This window comes from Hyla sarda, chromosome 5, assembly GCF_029499605.1.
Source record: "Hyla sarda isolate aHylSar1 chromosome 5, aHylSar1.hap1, whole genome shotgun sequence".
Lineage (NCBI taxonomy): Eukaryota > Metazoa > Chordata > Amphibia > Anura > Hylidae > Hyla > Hyla sarda.
In genome coordinates, this window is record NC_079193.1 from 327793367 (window position 1) to 327813480 (window position 20114).

Below are 20114 nucleotides of genomic sequence, written 5' to 3' on the forward strand. Positions count from 1 at the left end.
ATCTTATTTATCAAGAAGGTGCAGCAGGATGATGAATTTTGCGCAGCTCTGCTGTGGTGGGAAAAGTTCTACCACATACACTTTTTCTAGACACTTGTGAGGGAGGGAAGGAGACACTTTCCCAGGTCCTGAATTTGGCAGGTTAGGTGTTTTACTTACTTTCATAGAGCTGCCGGGACATTTTTACTTGCATTTTAGACGCTACAATCAAATTTGATTGCGGTGTCTAAGGGGTTAAAGCCAGGCATCACCGTGATCGGTGATGTCTGGCATTAGATATGGGTCCTGAGCGCGTGTCATAGAAGGGGAGTGGGACGCTGTCGTCCACAAGAGGTTAAAGGTTGAATTGCGGAAGGTAGAACTGATTGTCACCCCTACTGGTAGGTGGTGAAACTTTGCGCCCCCCCAAAAAAAGTACCTTTGTACACAAAATAGCGACTTTTGACAAAAGTCGCAAATGATAAATATGTGACCACTGCATGATCAAAAAGAAAAAGTTCTACGGATAGGAAAAAAGAGTGAAACTGTCTATATCAAAAGACGCATAAAAGTCGCTAAATATGCTGCTTGCGCCTGAATTGCGCCAAAACATAGACCAAAAAATGCTCTAAAAGCAATGATAAATCTCCCCCATTATATTTTTTCTTCCATCCTTTAATTGCTTAACAACACAAAAGAAAATGCACTTTTTGATTAAATTACAAGAAAAGTCAAAAACATGTCAGTTGTTGAAAATGTCACATTTAGAAGCTTTTACTGAATAACACCAAACACTCTGCTGGGGAAACGGAAATCATTGAATTACTTACTGAATTTGTGCTTCCTTCTAAGATTTCTTCTTCAAGGGGTTCCAGTTTTAGATCCTTTATAAAACAGCAAAATACAGAAATAGTTGGAGAAAAACTGGTAAACAAATGGCAATAGGAACATCATGGTGGAGAGATGACCACTCATAAAATGGTGGCCCAATACAGGAGTTGCAGTTCTGTACCCTTGCTGCCCTGTCAAGCAGACTCCATCCAGTGACCCCTGCCCCCCCCTTCATCTGTTCCCTTATATATTTACTTCTATGCCTGTTATATAGTGTATTGTACATAAAATGTGTTATGCCTTTAAGACATGTTGTCATTTGATTGTTACCCAGGTATGTACTGGTGACCATGTGTCCTACATGGTAACCTATGGGACCCCCCCCCTAGTCTCCCCCATATAAGCCCTAGGTGGAGCTAGCTCGCTCTCTTCCTGCTTAGCTGAGATGTCAGACGCCGGCACCTCGCTTGAACAAGCAAGTAGAGCGGAGATTCCCTGGCTCCCTGCGCCACAGCAGGTTCTGCTTTACCCCGTCTGTACCGTGGAAACAGTGGACCTGAACTGGAGATCCTGGGGAATTATATACCTATAGGGACCTATAGGGACCGAGCTGCATTTCTTCTTACAGGCTAACTATATGAATCCCTATGTTACAATAGTTAGGGTCAGCCTTTTCCCGTACCTGGATCTATATAATAATTCACTGTTTATACATTTTATATGTTTTGACCAATGATGTTACCTCCCTGATGACACCAGCCTGAGTGCTGGTAGAAACGTGTCGGCGGTCTTTATTTGGTTGGGAGAATTTGTTGTGCAGGAGGCACGGTTGGGCTGGCAAGGCTAAGCAGAGCCCACCTGAGCCATCCACCATACAGCTAGAATCCCTTGCAATTTTATTGGCAATGGTAATCTATGTTCACAAATACACGATTTATGTTTTGTATTTTATCTATAAATAAGTAAAAGTTACGTTTTAGGCTCACCCCTAAACACATTAATAGGTGTTTATTGTTTATTTGGTTTATATGCTGCGTGACCCTCATATGCTAAAGTGTGGTCTTGACGCAGGACTCTACCCTATTTGCGCCTTTTGGTTTATTTTAGCTGAGTTGCAGTAACATCAAGTCCTGTAAGAGTGTGTCTGGAGTCCAGAGGAGGATAAAGTCTACCACACTGCCACGGATTCTTAAGTCCATTGCCCCACAGGTCAAGTCAAAGCCTGGTAAGCTACAGAAGGGGTGAAGTCAGTATCAGTCAAGTCAGTCCAAATCAATCTGTATCAAGTCAGCGTGGCCGTGCATCAAATTGTCCAAGTCCACTATAAGTCCCAGCAAGCCCTGTGGTCTCTGAAGTCACTGGTCACCTCTTTGGGCCTAGCCAAGCTGTATAGACTGTTACACCTATCCGACTCAGTAAAGCTGCTGTTGTTCCGTAACTTGGCGTTGGAGTCATTATTTGCCCCGTGCCTAGTCCAGGATCCAGTAGTATTCCTTTGGGTGGTGTAGAGGATAAACCAAGCCCTGGTGTCATGAACACAAGGGGTTAATGCTATCTGCCCCTTGGGTAATTCCATCTGCCCTCATAACACCCTCACCTAAAAAAAAAAATGCAAGGGAAGACTAGAAGCAGTTGTCCACACCAACCAGATTCCCGCTCTCAGTTATAGCCGTCTTTGCAACAATGTTGAATAAGTTTCCAACATGTCACTGACCTATGGTCTGCACCTATGGTCTTTCATTTCCTCCACGACTGGTTAACAGTCTCCTTTGCTTTTTGCTGCATATTATCTAAAGGATCAATACGCATTGGGAAGGACTTGTGGCCACGACCTGCTACCATTACAGTGATATACCTGCTGTGGTTGTTCCCATCTGCACAATGGTTACAGGTGAGCTTCTTACCTGGTTAGGTACCTGCTCTAATGCAGTACTCACTCAGAGAGAGCTTGTCTTTCTATTTCTCTCTTTTGTGCATGGAAATCTGAAGTACCGTACTATAAAACGGACCTTGGCGTGTGCATATGGCGGCACAAGTGAATTAGACTGTAACCAAGACTAATGTGAGTATCAGTGTGAATCATATAAATATTACTCATTGTAGTATTGCACTAAAGGATGCCCAGCCAACATATTATCTCTCACACACACCTTCCAATGAATAACACTTGGTTTGTTCATATTATGGCCGCGGAAGATGCAGGCAATGACTAATCAGCCAAAACTAGTCTGGGTCCCACAATTATACAGAGAGACATATAGATACAGGCCCTTATTTACTTAGCTCTTTCCAATAGGTTTTGTTGTTTGTTTTTGCTTTTTTTGCGCACGCTGTTTGCAACATGTCTGGGGGCAGGGCTGCTTAAGAATGCGCCAACATACAACATGCACTGGAAAACAAAAAGGGCGTAGCAACAAATTTGCATAACAACCTGCATATTTATTAAGCGAGCACTGTCAGATCCAAAAACTTTTTATATATTATTACTTATGAAAATTAAAGACCTTTTGTAATATGGTTGTAAAAAAATTTTTTTTTTTATATTTAATAAAGAAAACAGCCCCTGAAAATCCCATCACTAGGGGTCCCCCATACTTACTGGGACACTAACCAGTCCTGCAGCAGCCTCAGCTTGTCCATAAGCCATGGACAAGAGTTGACTCATGGACAAGGCTGCATGAGCAGAAGCACCAATCACCTCTCACCACCACAAGGGAGGGACACGCCCCCCTCCCACCACACACCAATAACCTCCCACCACCACAAGGGAGGGACACACTGTGAGCTAATGAAAAGAGGGATTTTTGCAATAAATATAGGTGGTAGAAGCATAAAAATGCAGATGTATATGGCCAGAATTAGGTACAGTGTAACATATTCATATTTTTTTGTGGGACCTGACAGGTACGCTTTAAAGTTTCCTACTAAAAAAAGAGAATTCTGTTCTCACCGTACAACACCACATTACCGGGTCTCTTCACTTCTGACCTTTTTGATTTTTTTTTTCTACATTATTTTGTTTGGTACAGTATATGTATGTGTATATGTATCTGTATGTGCAGTCTGGTATACATATCTGTAGAATGAGTTTACAGTATGTATGTGTGTATACATGCAGCATGTATGCATGTATTTGTGTGCGCAAGCTGGTATACACACGTGTAGTATACGCATACAGTATATGTGTGTAAAAATGCACTGTGTGTATATGCATTTGTATAAAAAAAAATATATAAATATATAGCCAAAAAAGAGATTGCAGCTCTATTTCTATTAAGCCAATCCAAAGAATATGGTGCCAGAGACCAAAACGCTATTACAGTCATTGTAGATAACCATAAAACAATGGCGCAGCACTCAGGTATCCAAAAGAAAGTGAACATTTATTTAATCATTGCACAGCAGTGGCTTTTATTTGGCTATAGTCATTGTGTGACATGAGTGAATAAATTTGCACTTTCTTTTGGATACCTGAGTGCTGCACCATTGTTTTATGTATATATATACAGTGTAATATATATATATATATTTATACCCCAATATACAACATTATCTTGTATTGCGTAATTTTGGGGATGCGAATAGGAGACAGAGACATAGTGCGGTTAGGACAGGCTTAGGTTTCCTGCTGTGTCTGCCACATGGAGATAATACCTACCTGTGTGGTCAATACCACATTTCTACCACATGCAGCAGCTGCAATGTGGGAATGCACCCTAAGGCTACAGTCACACTGCAGAATTCCGCAATTCCACTCAAATTCTGTTCTGCAAAGCTTGCAATGGAAATTTTGAGGAATTGTGGAATTCTGCAGAATTTATACTGAATTCTGTTGTGAAAATTCACTTTGAGAATTGGACAGTGGAATCCCAATGAAGTCAGTGGGCATGAAGTTTCGCCTAAGGCCTCACAAAGTCTAGAGTCACCTCTGTCCCAGAGAACTAGCTGAAAAGCAAATTGCCCTCATTCAGGGGTGAAGCTAGATCTCCAAAAGAGCGGAGGCTAGAGCCCACAGCCCGACTCCGCCCGCTAACCACACCCAGCCTCCTCCTTTAAAGGGGTATTCCACTGGCCAGCATTCAGAACACTTAGTACCGACCCCCCGCAGCACGCACACTTTGTTCGGAACTAAATGTTCTGAACGCTGGCCAGTGGAGTACTCCTTTAATATTCTCCCACTACTGTACACGACACACTGCACATACGCGACAACACTCCCCCCCCCCCCATCACCTAGTTCTCCCATATCCTCTGAATTGGGGATCATTTTACATTTTAGGAATACCTCTAAGAGCAATAATGTTGTCAGCCTGTCACCTGAGTTTAGGAAAACCTCCTATACTTGTAGACTGACAACAAGCACCATAATTACCCCCAGCTGTTGTAAAGCTGGAGAGCCTCTGGCATTATGATAGTTGTAGTTTTGTAACAGTTGAAGGTTGGGGTACAGTGTCTCCCATCATAACTGTAGAACATACAAGTGACTACAGCGATGATGGGACAGTCAGGAGAATACACAATGATATCAGTGACCTGAGTGACATCTTCCCTGTTGTCTTTCCTTTTCTTCTTCCTCTTGCCCACGCACCAGGACTACTTTCAGCGCCATCTTCTCTGCAGAGCCTGAGGCCAGGATATTATTGGAACCTTAATTTGTCAGCAGATCCTCATCCTCTGTATAAAGACAATAAGCATTATAATCCTGCCAGAAACTGTGTCACCTGACTATAATCCTGTCAGACATCATGCCCCCTTAAAGGACATCTGCAGCGTAATTAACACTTATCCCCTATCCACAGGATAGGGGATAAGTGTTTGATCGCGGGGGGTCTGACCGCTGGGACCCCCTGTGATCTCCTGTACGGGGCCGCGGCTATGCCGTGGCTTTCCCGTGCAGGGGGCGTGCCAGCAGTAGCATGATGTTGCGGCCGGCACGCCTCCTCCATACATCTCTATGGGAGAGGCGGGGAGGCAGTGTTCCTGCCTCCCCGTCTCCCCCATAGAACTGTATTGGGACGGGGAGGAGACGGGGCATCACCGTCGACCTCTAGGTCGACGCTATGCGCCTTCAGCGCTCACTATAAGCGCTAATGGCGGCGCCCCATTAGGGAGATCTAGGGGGGTCCCAACGATCAGACCCCCCGCGATCAAACACTTATCCCCTATCTTGTATATAGGGGATAAGTGTATATTGTGCTGCAGTTGTCCTTTAATATCACCCTGCCAGAAACTGTGCCCCTTGCCACCCACTGTACCTGTAATAATACTGCCACACTATTTTTTTCAGTTCGGCTTGCACTGTCCTCCTTCAGACTCCTCAGTCTTCCTCCTCCAGACTTCTCTGTCCTCCTCCTCCAGACCCATTTGTCCACCTCCTCCAGACCCCTCCGTCTTCCTCCTCCAGACTCCTCTGTCCTCCTCCTCCAGACCCATTTGTCCACCTCCTCCAGACCCCTCAGTCTTCCTCCTCCAGACTCCTCTGTCCTCCTCCTCCAGACCCATTTGTCCACCTCCTCCAGACCCCTCCGTCTTCCTCCTCCAGACTCCTCTGTCCTCCTCCTCCAGACCCCTTTGTTCCCCTCCTCCAGACCCCTCAATCTTCCTCCAAGCTTATCTGTCCTCCTCCTCCAGGCTCCTCTGTTCCCCTCCAGACCCCTAAGTCTTACTTCATGCTCTTCATCCCAAACATCCCCCCACCCCCATCAAAACGTCCCCCAGGCTTCTCCCCCTCTCCCTGTCACATCTACCCCCCCCCTCCTTTCCCTGTCACATCTCTCCTATTAGGTCTGTAGGTCTGCCGCAGCTCCCATTCTCCTCTGTGGGGTCTCTGTATCTTCTCTATGCTCCCGACAAGTGCTTATTTCAAGACCTTTCCTGCTTAACCAATCACTGGCCTGACACATGACACTGCTGCGGCCAATGATTAGCTGAGCGGGAAAGGTCCTGAAACCAGCACTTGTTGGGAGCATATGCACACATCATGCATACATACATGCACACATCATGCATACATACATGCACACATCATGAACGCATACACACACACATCATGCATACATACATGCACACATCATGAACGCATACACACACACATCATGCATACATACATGCACACATCTCCTTCCATCAACCCCACCACCCACTGACCACCGACCCCCTGCCCGCCCATCACACATTGCCCACTCGCCACACACCGCCAGACCGTCTGTCACACATTTCCCTCATGTCACACACCTCCAACCTGTCCGCCACACCCTGCCAGCAAGGCCACCCGTCCACTCACCATTTGGAGTGGTTCATCAGGGTTAATAGAGCAGGTCTGAAGTATGCTGGCCTTCATCCCACTCGGCATCGGTGAAGCCAGGGCCTAGGAGCAGACGTCTGCTCCCAGCTGCATCTGGCATGCCCATGTGCTGCACGCCACGCCATCTCCCATGAGCCACCACTGTCTTAAAGCAGTGGTGGCGAGAATAAAAAAATAATAATAATAATTTAAAAAAAGTAGTGGGGCTTTTTACCTACCATTTGTTTGCCTGAAAAAAACATGCTGCATTTTTTTGTCATTTTTTTTAAATCAAAATACTGTGTCTTTTCTGTATATGTTTTATTCTTTGATCATGGTATTCAAGGATTTATTGTGGGGGTTTCATATCATTGCCTGGGGCATGTATTCCTAGAGTGTCTCTTTAATAGTAAACCATATTAAAATCACCAGTCATATTTGTGGGCTCTTTGCGGGCTCATGTAGCTCAATGTTTAAGGGGACCATAAAAATTAAATAACCAATTATTAATGTTTAAGTTTTCCAGTTCTACTCAGCAGTTTCTTGGTTATATGTTACTAGGAAAGCTGGATGACAACCAATATGGCCCCCAATGTCACAATTGCCTAGGTTATAGAAAGATGGTTTTTGGTGTTGGGGAAAGGGCATGTGGCTGCCATCTTGCAGTCTCTATGTGGGAGATTTATGAAAACCTATCCAGAGGGAAAGTTGTTGAGTTTCCCATAGCAACCAATCAGTTCGCTTCTTTCATTTTTCAGAGGCCTTTTCAAAAATGAAAGAAGCAATCTGATTAATTGCTATGGGCAACTCTGCAACTTTTTGTGGTGGCCCAGTACGGGAGGTGTTACCCCGTGCTCCTGCTGTCCTGTCCTGTCAGGCAACCTCCTTCAGTGTCCCCAAGGCCCCCTGCACTTGTTTCCCCATTGTAAATATGTTTTACCATGTAAAGTGTTTTAAAATGTAATGTTGCTTTAATAGTTATACCATGTGATATGTCATGTGATTGTTACCCAGGAGCTACCAGTGATCAGGTGATCCCAAGAGTGACCTATGGGCTCCCTGCTAGTCTCCCCCATATAAGCCCTGGGTGGAGCTTCTCTCTCTTAGCACATTGCTACGTCTGCTGAGGTCAAGTGCAGTCAAGTTGTTCCGGTGTCGGTGTTCAGAGCATTGGAGGCCTCAAGTCTAAAGTCCTGCAGCCACAAGTCGGTCATCAGTAAGTCAAGTCATCTTATTGTCAGTCACCATCTCTGTCAAGTCAAGTCCATCTGTAGCCACCATGGCCTGCACTAAAGTCAGTCTAACTACTGCAAGTCCCAGCAAGCCTGCGAGGTCCCCCTGTGTCACTGGTCACCTCCCTGGGATATTTGGCTGTACTGCAAAGATTATATCACCTGTCTTGCCTCAGTAAAGCTGCCATTATCTTTAATCTGGCGTTGGTGTCTTCATTGTCCCTGCCTAACCCAGGATCAGCGGTATTACCTTCGGGTGGTTAAGGCTAAACCACGCCCTGGCATCACGACAAGAAGGGGCTAATACCAACTAGGGCTGGGCGGTATGACCAAGTGTGTGTATCACGGTATTTTTGTAACTTTTGGTGGTTCCACGTTATATAATGGTATTCTTACATGACAGTGGGCTCAGCCTATCACCAGCCGAGGCGGAACATCGCTGCAGCCGGTGATAGGCTAACTGCTCTCCGATGCTCCCGTCCCCAGGAAGCAGGTGAGGCCGGTACCGGACCAACGGGAGGTGAGTTAAAGTTTATTTTGTTTATTTTTTGCAGCTCAGGCATAGGGATAACGCACAGTATAGATTGTCAGCGCCGGCAGCCGCAACAAACAAGAGAACAAGGAGGGCAGCGCTTGCGGGTGACATATGAGTATTTACTCCGATGGGGACAACGCAGCGCTGGGCTGATAATTGGGGGGGGGGGGGGGGGGGGGCAGAACAGCGCTCACGGGTCTGATAATTCATTCATTCCCAAGGGGGAGGGGCCAAACCGATATTGCGGTATGGGTTAAAATTCACATTGTGCAGCACAAACATTTCGGTATTCGGTATGAACCGGTATACCGCCCAGCCCTGAAACCAACTGCCCCTTGGGCCATACATCTGCCCTGCATCTACCTTGCATTGCACCCCGACTCCACATTTTCAATGTCTGATGGGGGTTTCGCCAGTGGAATTCTTATTCATGTCCTAAATAAAGAGGCTTAGGCACTCGGTAAGAGCTCATGCTCACGGTGTACAGAGCCCTGATATGTCTATGACATCAGTCTGTGGAGCCCTACTGTACCTCTGTGTGCGTTTAATTCCACATGGAAATTTTAAGACATACATATATAGAGAGAATATCTCTGTAATATGTCGACATTTGGAGGTACAATATGATCTAGCACGGAATGCAAGTGGCCCTGTACTACTCCATATGTCCTCATTCAGACAGCATACATTGGCTCTTCTGTGTTTGTGCCCAAAATGACAGCACATGGGGGGAGATTTATCAAAAACCTGTCCAGAGGAAATGTTGCCCATAGCAACCAATCAGATCGCTTCTTTAATTTTTAACAAGGCCTCTGCAAAATGAAAGAAGCGATCTGATTGGTTGCTATGGGCAACTGGGCATCTTTTCCTTTGCACAGGTTTATAAATATATACCTTAGTAGTGACTTGTAGATGTAGCTATATTGGTTGTAACCCATTTTCCCCAGAAACAGATATGAGAGCTAGTGTCACCACTGACTGGCACACAGTATATACTCACACTAAACTCGCACAAAATGACACAAACTTGTATAGCACCGAACAGTAGGCTAAATGATGTTCTGACATAAACGATCTTAAGTTTACATATAATGTAATATTACAACAAATGCATTATTAATAGCATTGTCTTTTTATAGACGAATACATATAAATTTGTTTTACATTACATTCCAAATTCATTGTTGAAATGTTCCTTTTGTTTAATTCTTTGAAAAAAAAACTAATAAAAATCAAGTTAAACAGAAATCTAAAGACTGCATTGTAATAAATTGCTCCCTGTGAGGACTTAAAAATAAGTCATAAAAGTAAAAAAATAAAAAAAATAAATTGAATAAACCTCCAATAAAAAGGAAATTACCCCCTTGCTGAATGGGAATGAAAAGTGACCAAAAATTTGATATATGAAAACGTAGTGCCTAAAACTGCAGAGCACATCGCAAAAAATGAGCCCTCATACAGCTGTATATACAGAAAAATAAGGGGGAGATTTATCAAAACCTGTGAAGAGGAAGAGTGAAGCAACTGCCCATGGCAACCAATCAGATTGCTCATTTTTCACAGGTCTCTTGAAAAATTAAAGAAGCTATCTGATTGGTTGCCATGGGCAACTGCACCACTCTTCCTCTGCACTGTTTTTGATAAATCTCCAAGAAGTTTAAAGGTTAGAATAGAGCAATTTTACACAACGAAATGTCTGCATTTAGAATCTCTGTGTGGACATCCCGGACTCTGCGGGGCACCAGCATGATCTGCCGTCTAATAGACGGATATGCATCCCATGCATTCTCCGCACAGAACGTGTTCATTCTTTGTGCGGATACAGAAATTCCACCGTATGCACAGAGCAGCAGAATCCCATTGAATTAAATGGGACTCTGCTGCACTGGAATCTCCCAGCCAGATTCCAATGCAGAATCCGGCATGGAAATTCTGTCTGTGTGAACATGCGCAGACAGACAAGCATATAAAGATGAGTATTGTTTTAGTTGTATTGATCTACAAAAAAAGAGAATGTGCCAGTTTTACTGTAAAGTGCACTGCATATTGCCCCCCCCCCCCCCCCGCAAAAAAAACAAACAAACAAAAAAGACCTTGCAAAATTGTTTCTCCCCCCAATTTTCAAATCATAACATTTTTAACTAACATTGTGTGTTTTCAAGTGGTGCTGCGGCTTCCTGTAGTTCTCACTCCACGTTTATAAGCCACTTATAGGTCTGACCTAATGGGTTAAGAATATATGGCCTTTGGCCTCCCTCATAGCATATCTTCTTGCTTAATCCCCAGTGGTGCTGCTAGTTAGGATGTAAGGGAATCATTACTTTCTAACGATAATTTGTTTTCCCTTAGTCCTAACAGCAGCACACTAATATCTCTCCCTCTTTTTTCTTTAGTTTTTTTCTCTACTTAAATATTGCACGAAATGTTGTATACAGTCTCTTATCTATCTATCTATCTATCTATCTATCTATCTATCTATCTATCTATCTATATATATATATATATATATATATATAACTCAATGTGTGTGTGTGTGTATGTGTGTGTATGTATGTTCCAGCATCACGTCCAAACCGCTGAAGATATTAAAGGGGTATTCCAGGAAAAAATAAAAAATTATATATCAACTGGCTCCAGAAAATTAAACAGATTTGTAAATTACTTCTATTAAAAAATCTTAATCTTTTCAGTACTTATGAGCTTCTGAAGTTAAGGTTGTTCTTTTCTGTCTAAATCCTCTCTGATGACACCTGTCTCGGGAAACGCCCAGTTTAGAAGCAAATCCCCATAGCAAACCTCTTCTAAACTGGGCGTTTCCCGAGACAGGTGTCATCAGATAAGATTTAGACAGAAAACAACAACCTTTAACTTCAGAAGCTCATAAGTACTGAAAGGATTAAGATTTTTTAATAGAAGTAATTTGCAAATCTGTTTAACTTTCTGGAGCCAGTTGATATATATATAAAAGTTTTTCCTGGAATACCCCTTTAAGATGAAACTTGGCACACATGTTACTTATATGTCAACAACAAACATAGGATATGTGATTTAACCCTTACTCACCCCTATTTGTCAGGATCAGGGTTTTTGTTTAACCCCTTAAGGACTCAGGGTTTTTCAGTTTTTGCACTTTAATTTTTTCCTCCCTACCTTTTAAAAATCATAAGCCTTTCAATTTTCCACCTAAAAATCCATATTATGGCTTATTTTTTGCATCACCAATTCTACTTTGCAGTGACATTAATAATTTTACCCAAAAATTCACGGCGAAACGGAAAAAAAAATTATTGTGCGGCTTTTTTAAACTTATCAACAACATAAATATGTAGCGCTATACTTTATAATTCTTTTTTTTACACTTGTTAATAATGTAGAAATGGTGTCTGGTGAGATAGTTGGGCAGATTTGGCTCAGTACAGCTCTTTGGTTATATAAAAAAACTTCAAAACAAATCTTTACAAAATTCTTAATGTTTGTGTGAAAGTACTTGAAGTGCCAACCCGTCCTCATATCTCAACCTCATTTCCCATCCTCATATTCCGACCTCATATCCCGTTATCATATCGCGACCTCATATCCTGACCTCCTATCCCATCCTCCAATCTCTACATCATATCCTGTCCTCATATCTCGACCTCCTATCCCGACCTCATGTCCCGTCCTCATATCCTGACCTCCTATCCCGTCCTCCTATCTCGACCTCATATCCCGTCCTCATATCCTGACCTCCTATCCTGACCTCCTATCCCGACCTCATATACCGTCCTCATATCCTGACCTCCTATCCCGTCCTCCTATCTCCACCTCCTATCTCGACCTTATATCCCGTCCTCATATCCTGACCTCCTATCCCATCCTCCCATCTCGACATTATATCCCGTCCTCATATCTCGACCTCCTATCCTGACCTCCTATCCCGACCTCATATCCTGACCTCCTATCCCGTCCTCCTATCTCGACCTCATATCCCGTCCTCATATCCCGTCCTCATATCCTGTCCTCATATCCCAACCTCCTATCCCAACCTCCTATCCCGTCCTCATATCTCAACCTCATATCCCATCCTCATATCCCGAACTCCTATCTCGACCTCATTTCTTGTCCTCCTATCTGGACCTCATATCCCGTCCTCGACCCTTAATAGTCACAAAGTAAATTGCCAAAGAGACTCTCCGGTATAGGTATCTATGTAAAGGAGGAGCAATACCAGGGGCGGCTCTACTATTAGGCAAAGTAGGCGGCCTCCTAAGGCTCTATTTTTCTTTATGTACATATATATTTACAATGAACTGGTGTATATCGCTATGGATGGCATCTACATATACCATATCCGTATACAATATACATAAGTTCTACACCTATGCCATTAGGTCTATCTTTTTAGTGGCAAGGATCCCTTTGCTCTATTTATCTTCATGTACATATATACAGAATTTACAATGGACGTGTGTATCGCTATGGATGACATTTACTTATACCATATCCATATACAATATGCACTAAATTCTATACCCGGGGATTTGTCTTATATACCACTATTTTTATATATTTGTTTGTAATAAACTTTTTTCTGACAAAACTTCCTCTCTGTATATTGTTTCCAATTCTTTTCTTCTATTCTACAGACCCAACAGTGACACTGAGGTGACGCAGAGCAGGATTGTCGGCTGCTGACCTGTACAGTAGTAAAATCCTCCCTGGTGTCCCGCTCTGCATCTTATACCAGACATCAGCACAGGTCCTCAGTGTACAGCTCCTGGACTCCAGCTGATGATGTCAGTGGCGCCCCCTAGGCAGTTTAGTGCAGTCCCTTGTGTACTGAAGGCTCTTCCTCCTGCCTCTTCTTCCCTCTGCTGAGGACTCCCTGTGTGGGACCTGCACTCCTGCTGCTCTTCATCCTCTGCTCCCAGCACTACATACAGACTGCAGGCTGCCACCACTGAATCCACCCCCTGCTGCCCCACACATAGGGTTGCCACCTTTCTTGCCACAAAATACGTGCCATGCTAATTTGCATAATTAATTATATATGCGTAGCATCACAAGATGCACATACTGTATGCGGGGGAAATTTGTCCTATTCTGACCACTATAACTTTTTTATTTCTCCTGTATAAGGGATCATTTTTTGCACCCCGATCTGTAGTTTTTCACAGTACCATTTTTGTTTTGATGTGACTTTTTGATCTCTCTTTTTTTTTTTAAATTAAATTCAGGAGTTGCAGTTAGTTACTAACTACAACTCCCAGCATGCCCTGATACAGCCTGTGGCTCAGCAGCTGCCCCAAACCAAAACTACAACTCTCAGCATGTTGAACTATATAGTAGTATATAGTATAGGTCAGTGTTTCCCAACCAGGGGTGTCTAGAGCTGTTGCAAAACTACAACTCCCAGCATGCCCAGACAGCCATTGGCTGTCCGGGCATGCTGTGAATTGTAGTTTTGCAACAGCTGGAGGCACTCTGGTTGGGAAACACTAGTATTGTATATGATTCTGTGAGTTGAAGGATTGGTTGGATAAATGCCAAATACCGGCAGGGTGGCCAAAATACCGGCTATGCTGGTAAAATACCGGCCAGGTGGCAACCCTACCTACACACCAGAAGCTGCAGGAAACCAAGGACCAGGCCACTGTAAACTAAAGGTGGCAAGTGTGTACGCAGGTATTGTTATGTATGAGTATGTATACATCCGTTGACATGTGTGCTATATGTCTGTTGGCAGTGTATACAGTATGTGTGCATTGTGGATTTGCATGTGTTTAGCATATGTGTATATGTACAGTCTGGTATACACATGTGTGCAGTTTATGTATACTTTATGTTTGTGTGTATAAATACAGTGTCCGTATATATACTGTGTGTGTGTGTGTGTGTATATATATATTTGTAATGAATGCAGTCTGGTATACATGTACACTGCTCAAAAAAATAAAGGGAACACTAAGTTAACACATCCTAGATCTGAATGAATGAACTAATCGTACAAAATACTTTCGTCTTTACATAGTTGAATGCGCTGACAACAAAATCACACAAAAATTATCAATGGAAATCAAATTTATCAACCCATGGAGGTCTGGATATGGAGTCACACTCAAAATCATAGTGGAAAACCCCACTACAGGCTGATCCAACTTTGATGTAATGTCCTTAAAACAAGTCACAATGAGGCTCAGTAGTGTGTGTGGCCTCCATGTGCCTATATGACCTCCCTACAACGCCTGGGCATGCTCCTGATGAGGTGGCGGATGGTCTCCTGAGGGATGTCCTCCCAGACCTAGACATGAGCGAGACATGATGTCCCAGATGTGCTCAATCGGACTCAGGTCTGGGGAACGGGCGGGCCAGTCCATAGCATCAATGCCTTCCTTGTGCAGAAACTGCTGACACACTCCAGCCACATGAGGTCTAGCATTGTCTTGCATTAGACGGAACCCAGGGCCAACCGCACCAGCATATGGTCTCACAAGGTCTGAGGATCTCATCTCGGTACCTAATGGCAATCAGGCTACCTCTGGCAAGCACATGGAGGGCTGAGCAGCTCCCCCAAAGAAATGCCACCCCACACCATTACTGACCCACCGCCAAAACCGGTCATGCTGGAGGATGTTGCGGGCAGCAGAATGTTTTCCATGGCGTCTCCAGACTCTGTCACGTCCGTCACATGTGCTCAGTGTGAACCTGCTTTCATCTGTGAAGAGCACGGGGCACCAGTGGCGAATTGCCAATCTTGGTGTCATCTGGCAAATGCCAAACATCCTGCACGGTGTTGAGCTGTCGACACAACCCTCACCTGTGGATGTCAGGCCCTCATACCACCCATATGGAGTCTGCTTCTGACTGTTTGAGTGGACACATGCACATTTGTGGTCTGCTGGAGGTCATTTTGCAGGGCTCTGGCAGTGCTCCTCCTGCTCCTCCTTGCACAAAGGTGGAGGTAGCGGTCCTGCTGCTGGGTGGTTGCCCTCCTACGGCCTCCTCCACGTCTCCTGATGTACTGGCCTTTCTCCTGGTATCACCTCCATGCTCTGGTCACTAGGCTGACAGACACAGCAAACCTTCTTGTCACAGCTCGCATTGATGTGCCATCCTGGATGAGCTGCTGAGCCACTTGTGTGAGTTGTAGACTCCGTCTCATGTTACCACCAGAGTGAAAGCACCGCCAGTATTAAAAGGTGACCAAAACATCAGCCAGGAAGCATAGGAACTGAGAAGTGGTCTGTGGTCACCACCTACAGAACCACTCCTTTATTGGGATGTCTTGCTAATTGCCTATAATTTCCACCTGCTGTCTGTTCCATTTGAATAACAGCATGTGAAATTGATTGTCAATCAGTGTTGCTTCCTGAGTGGACAGTGTGATTTCACAGAAGTGTCATTGACTTGGAGTTACATTGTGTTGTTTGAGTGTTCCCTTACGCTCTTAGTAAATAAGGGTCATTTTTTATAATCTGTCTCTATGTGCTCTTCTGAAGAGACCATGCGGTTTTCGGGGCCGTATCACAGTCTGCAGAGACCCTTGGCCAAAACATGGGGCAAGGCCTTTCTCTTAGTTTGGAAGACATTTTGCATAAACAATCCTCTGCAAATAGAACATGTTTTACTATAGACGATTTCTGCCACTAACCTGCCACCATACCCTAACGCCACTATTAGTATTTTGAAATCAGTATGTATAATTATTAGAATATTGGAATACCATCTTTTCAGTGAATACACACAACGGGGGAGATTTATCAAAACCTGTGCAGAGGAAGAGCGGTGTAGTTGCCCATAGCAACCAATCAGATTGCTTCTTTCATTTTCCACAGGCCTCTTTAGAGGCCTGTGGAAAATGAAAGAAGCAATCTGATTGGCTGCTATGGGCAACTGCACCACTCTTCCTCTGCACAGGTTTTGATAAATCTCCCCCAATGGCCCTGATTTGGTTTAATTTCCTTCCTGATTTTACTGTTTTTCACGATACTTACTATTCTGGTGCACATTTTGGTACACGCTCAATTTTGGTGCAGTGAGACAGGAAAATAAGACCGAGTACATTTCTTGTCACTCGTCAGTGTGGAGAACTGCAACAGCGAGTATATGCAGCAAAGGACCAAAAAAAAACCTTAAAAGAGTAAGGGTATGTTCACACAACGGAATACTGGTTTACACTGTCTGGAGTCTATAGGCATATTTACACTGCACAGTAACTACCCCCATGTGATTTATCCCTTATGAGGGGTGTCGGTAGAATGTGGAGATACTTGGGGCACCAAAGAGCACTGGCAGTGGGGAAGGGAAGCAGATGTCATTGAATGTGCCAATCGCTGGGAGATCTGTGACACCAGGTCAGGTGCCACCGGTGACAGCAACGCCATGGTGACTTGCCATGCAAGCTACAAGGACTGCATTATACAAGTATAACATTAAAAGGGTACTCCGGTAGAAAATATATATTTTTTAATATCAACTGGTGTCAGAAAGTTAAACAGATTTGTAAATTACTTCTATTTAAAAATCTTAATCCTTCCAGTACTTATCAGCTGCTGTATGCTCTGGAGGATGTTGTATTTCTTTCTGGAATTCTTTTCAGTCTGACCACAGTGCTCTCTGCTGACACCTCTGTCCATGTCAGGAACTATCCAGAGTGCAAGCAAATCCCCATAGCAAACCTCTCCTGCTCTGGACAGTTCCTGACATGGACAGAGGTGTCAGCAGAGAGCACTGCGGTCAGACAGAAATGAATTCCAGAAAGAAATACAACTTCCTCTGTAGTATACAGCAGCTGATAAGTACTGGAAGGATTACGATTTTTAAATAGAAGTAATTTACAAATCTGTTTAACTTTGTGGCACCAGTTGATTTTTTATAAAAATTTGTTTTCCACCAGAGTACCCCTTTAAGTCTGCATAAATGAAGCTTTGAACTATATTATCTGTATTTCCTCCATTACAGAGCCTTCAGTATCAGTGTGATATCAGCTTCACCGCCTGGTAACAGTAGGGTGTGTGAGTTGCTTAGAACAAGAATAAGTAACCAGGTTTTAGGGAAAGAAAAGCTCCAGCGGTGGATTTCAATACCTTCTTCTCCAGTCTGTCAATTAGTTTCTGAAGTCTATTAATCTGGGTCATCCACTGGTTGTCTTCGTCTAGCAAGCCTATGGGAAGAATAAATAAGTAATAGCATGAAAAATATGCCAGATCTCAGTATGTAGGAAAAACGGCTCGAGTGAGGAGAGACATTACTGTACATTAGTGCGGGATATTCAGCCGTAAATGTGCATCACCCTGCAGTACCAAGAAAAGTATCATGGCACCATATTACCAAAGGTCAAACATTGTGCTACTGCAGAGGGTTGGAACAGGACTCTATTGGGAACATAATCAGAAACTGCTTTAATTTCTGTTATAGCCATGTTAATACACTTTTTTTTTCTCAGGTCCCAAATTGTAAATCCTGGAAAATTCTGGTGGAAGCATCCAAACAAGCGATAACTGTATGAATAAAACAAGTCCAGGGATGAAATGCGAGTACAGGTGCAGTGACCATGAAAAAAAAAAATATATATATATATAATAAAGGGAATGCTAAGATAACACGTCCTAGATCTGAACTAGTCGTATAAAATGAATGAACTAGTCGTATAAAATACTATCGTCTTTACATAGTTGAATGTGCTGACAACAAAATCACACAAAAATTATCAATGGAAATCACATTTATCACCCCATGGAGGTCTGGATATGGAGTCACACTCAAAACCAAAGTGGAAAACCACACTACAGGCTCATCCAACTTTATGTAATGTTCTTAATAAAACAAGTCAAAATGATGCTCAGTAGTGTGTGTGGCCTCCACGTGCCCGTATGACCTCCCTACAACGCCTGGGCATGGTCCTGATGAGGTGGTGGATGGTCTCCTGAGGGATGTCCTCTCAGACCTGGACCATAAGCGTGTGCATGGGGTGTGCTGGGTGTGCCTGGGCACACCGTAATCAAGCTTGGGGGTGGGGGTGGGGGGGTTTGCGGCTGCCACTGAGCAGCCCGCAGGGGTCCACGTCACATTCTGGACATCCCTGTGTCCTGAAAGATCTTTTAGGGACACAAGGATGTCTCGGTTACCTTTCTGCGGTGGCCCTCACGTTAACTTTAAAAACGCAGGGCCCGCCAGGAGGTAGCGCACGCAGGGACGTCACTGACGTCCCGTGCATGCGTCCATAGCAACGGAGAAGCTGCGCATCTTGGAGGAGTACGCGCGCCGGCCGGCATGGTAAGTCACCAGCACCAGCTGGCAGCACGTCATCTTTAGTGTTCCGACCACCGCACCTCCGGTCCCAGGACTAGTGCTATGGTGGGGAGCTATACTGCACCGAATGTGTGGGAACTATACTGCACCTAAAGTGGGGGAACTATACTGCACCTAATGTAGGGGAACTGTACTGCACCTAATGTGGGGAACTATACTGCACCTAATGTGGGGAACTATACTGCACCTAATGTGGGGAACTGTACTGCACCTAAGGTGGGGGAACTGTACTGCACCAAAGGTGGGGGAACTGTACGGCCCGTAATGTGGGGGAACTGTACGGCACCTAATGTGGGGGGAACTGTCCTGCCAACCTAATGGGGGAGAACTGTACTGCCAACCTAATGTGGGGGGAACTGTACTGCCAACCTAATGTGGGGGGAACTGTACTGCCAACATAATGTGGGGGAGCTATACTGCCAACCTAATGTGCGGGGACTTATACTGCACCTATATGAGTGCAGGTCTGTTTATGTATATGTGCATGCAAGCAAGAGTGTATTTGTGTGTGTGTATGTATATGTATATATATATATATACATATATACACGCGCGCTGCGTGAGTTTGTGCTTTTGGGTGCACACACTAATGCAATAGGCTGTGCATGCCTATGACCTGGACTAAAGTATCCACCAACTCCTGGACAGTCTGTGGTGCAACGTGGCATTGGTGGATGGAGCGAGACATGATGTCCAAGATGGACGGGCCAGTCCATAGCATCAATGCCTTCCTCTTGCAGGAACTAGCATGACTGCTGAGACACAATTAGCTCCTAGCAGGCTATAACTACCCCTCCCCCTTATTACAATAATTAATTAAATAATAACTGATACAACAACAATTTAACTTTTCCGTGGGTGGGAATCGGCCACAGCTTTATTTATAAAATTACTTATATAAATAACAATTTAACTGTAACAAAGACACCGATTGGCTTCTTACCAACCCGAGAGGTGCTGCCAC

The 20114-nt window shown here is 44.1% G+C and overlaps 1 protein-coding gene across 2 annotated transcripts in view; it reads right to left on the reverse strand.

Moving 5' to 3' along the window:
* NECAB1 (N-terminal EF-hand calcium binding protein 1) overlaps positions 1-20114 on the reverse strand; it is a 309035-nt gene that overhangs the window by 21480 nt on the left and 267441 nt on the right. Inside the window, exons 8-9 of one of the 2 annotated variants that reach the window (XM_056522356.1) lie at positions 17926-18002; positions 810-863 (exon numbers count right to left, since the gene is read on the reverse strand). In XM_056522356.1, coding sequence (XP_056378331.1) covers positions 810-863; positions 17926-18002 — 131 coding nt within the window. The remainder of the gene's footprint in view (positions 1-809; positions 864-17925; positions 18003-20114) is intronic. The other variant, XM_056522357.1, reaches the window with a different exon arrangement.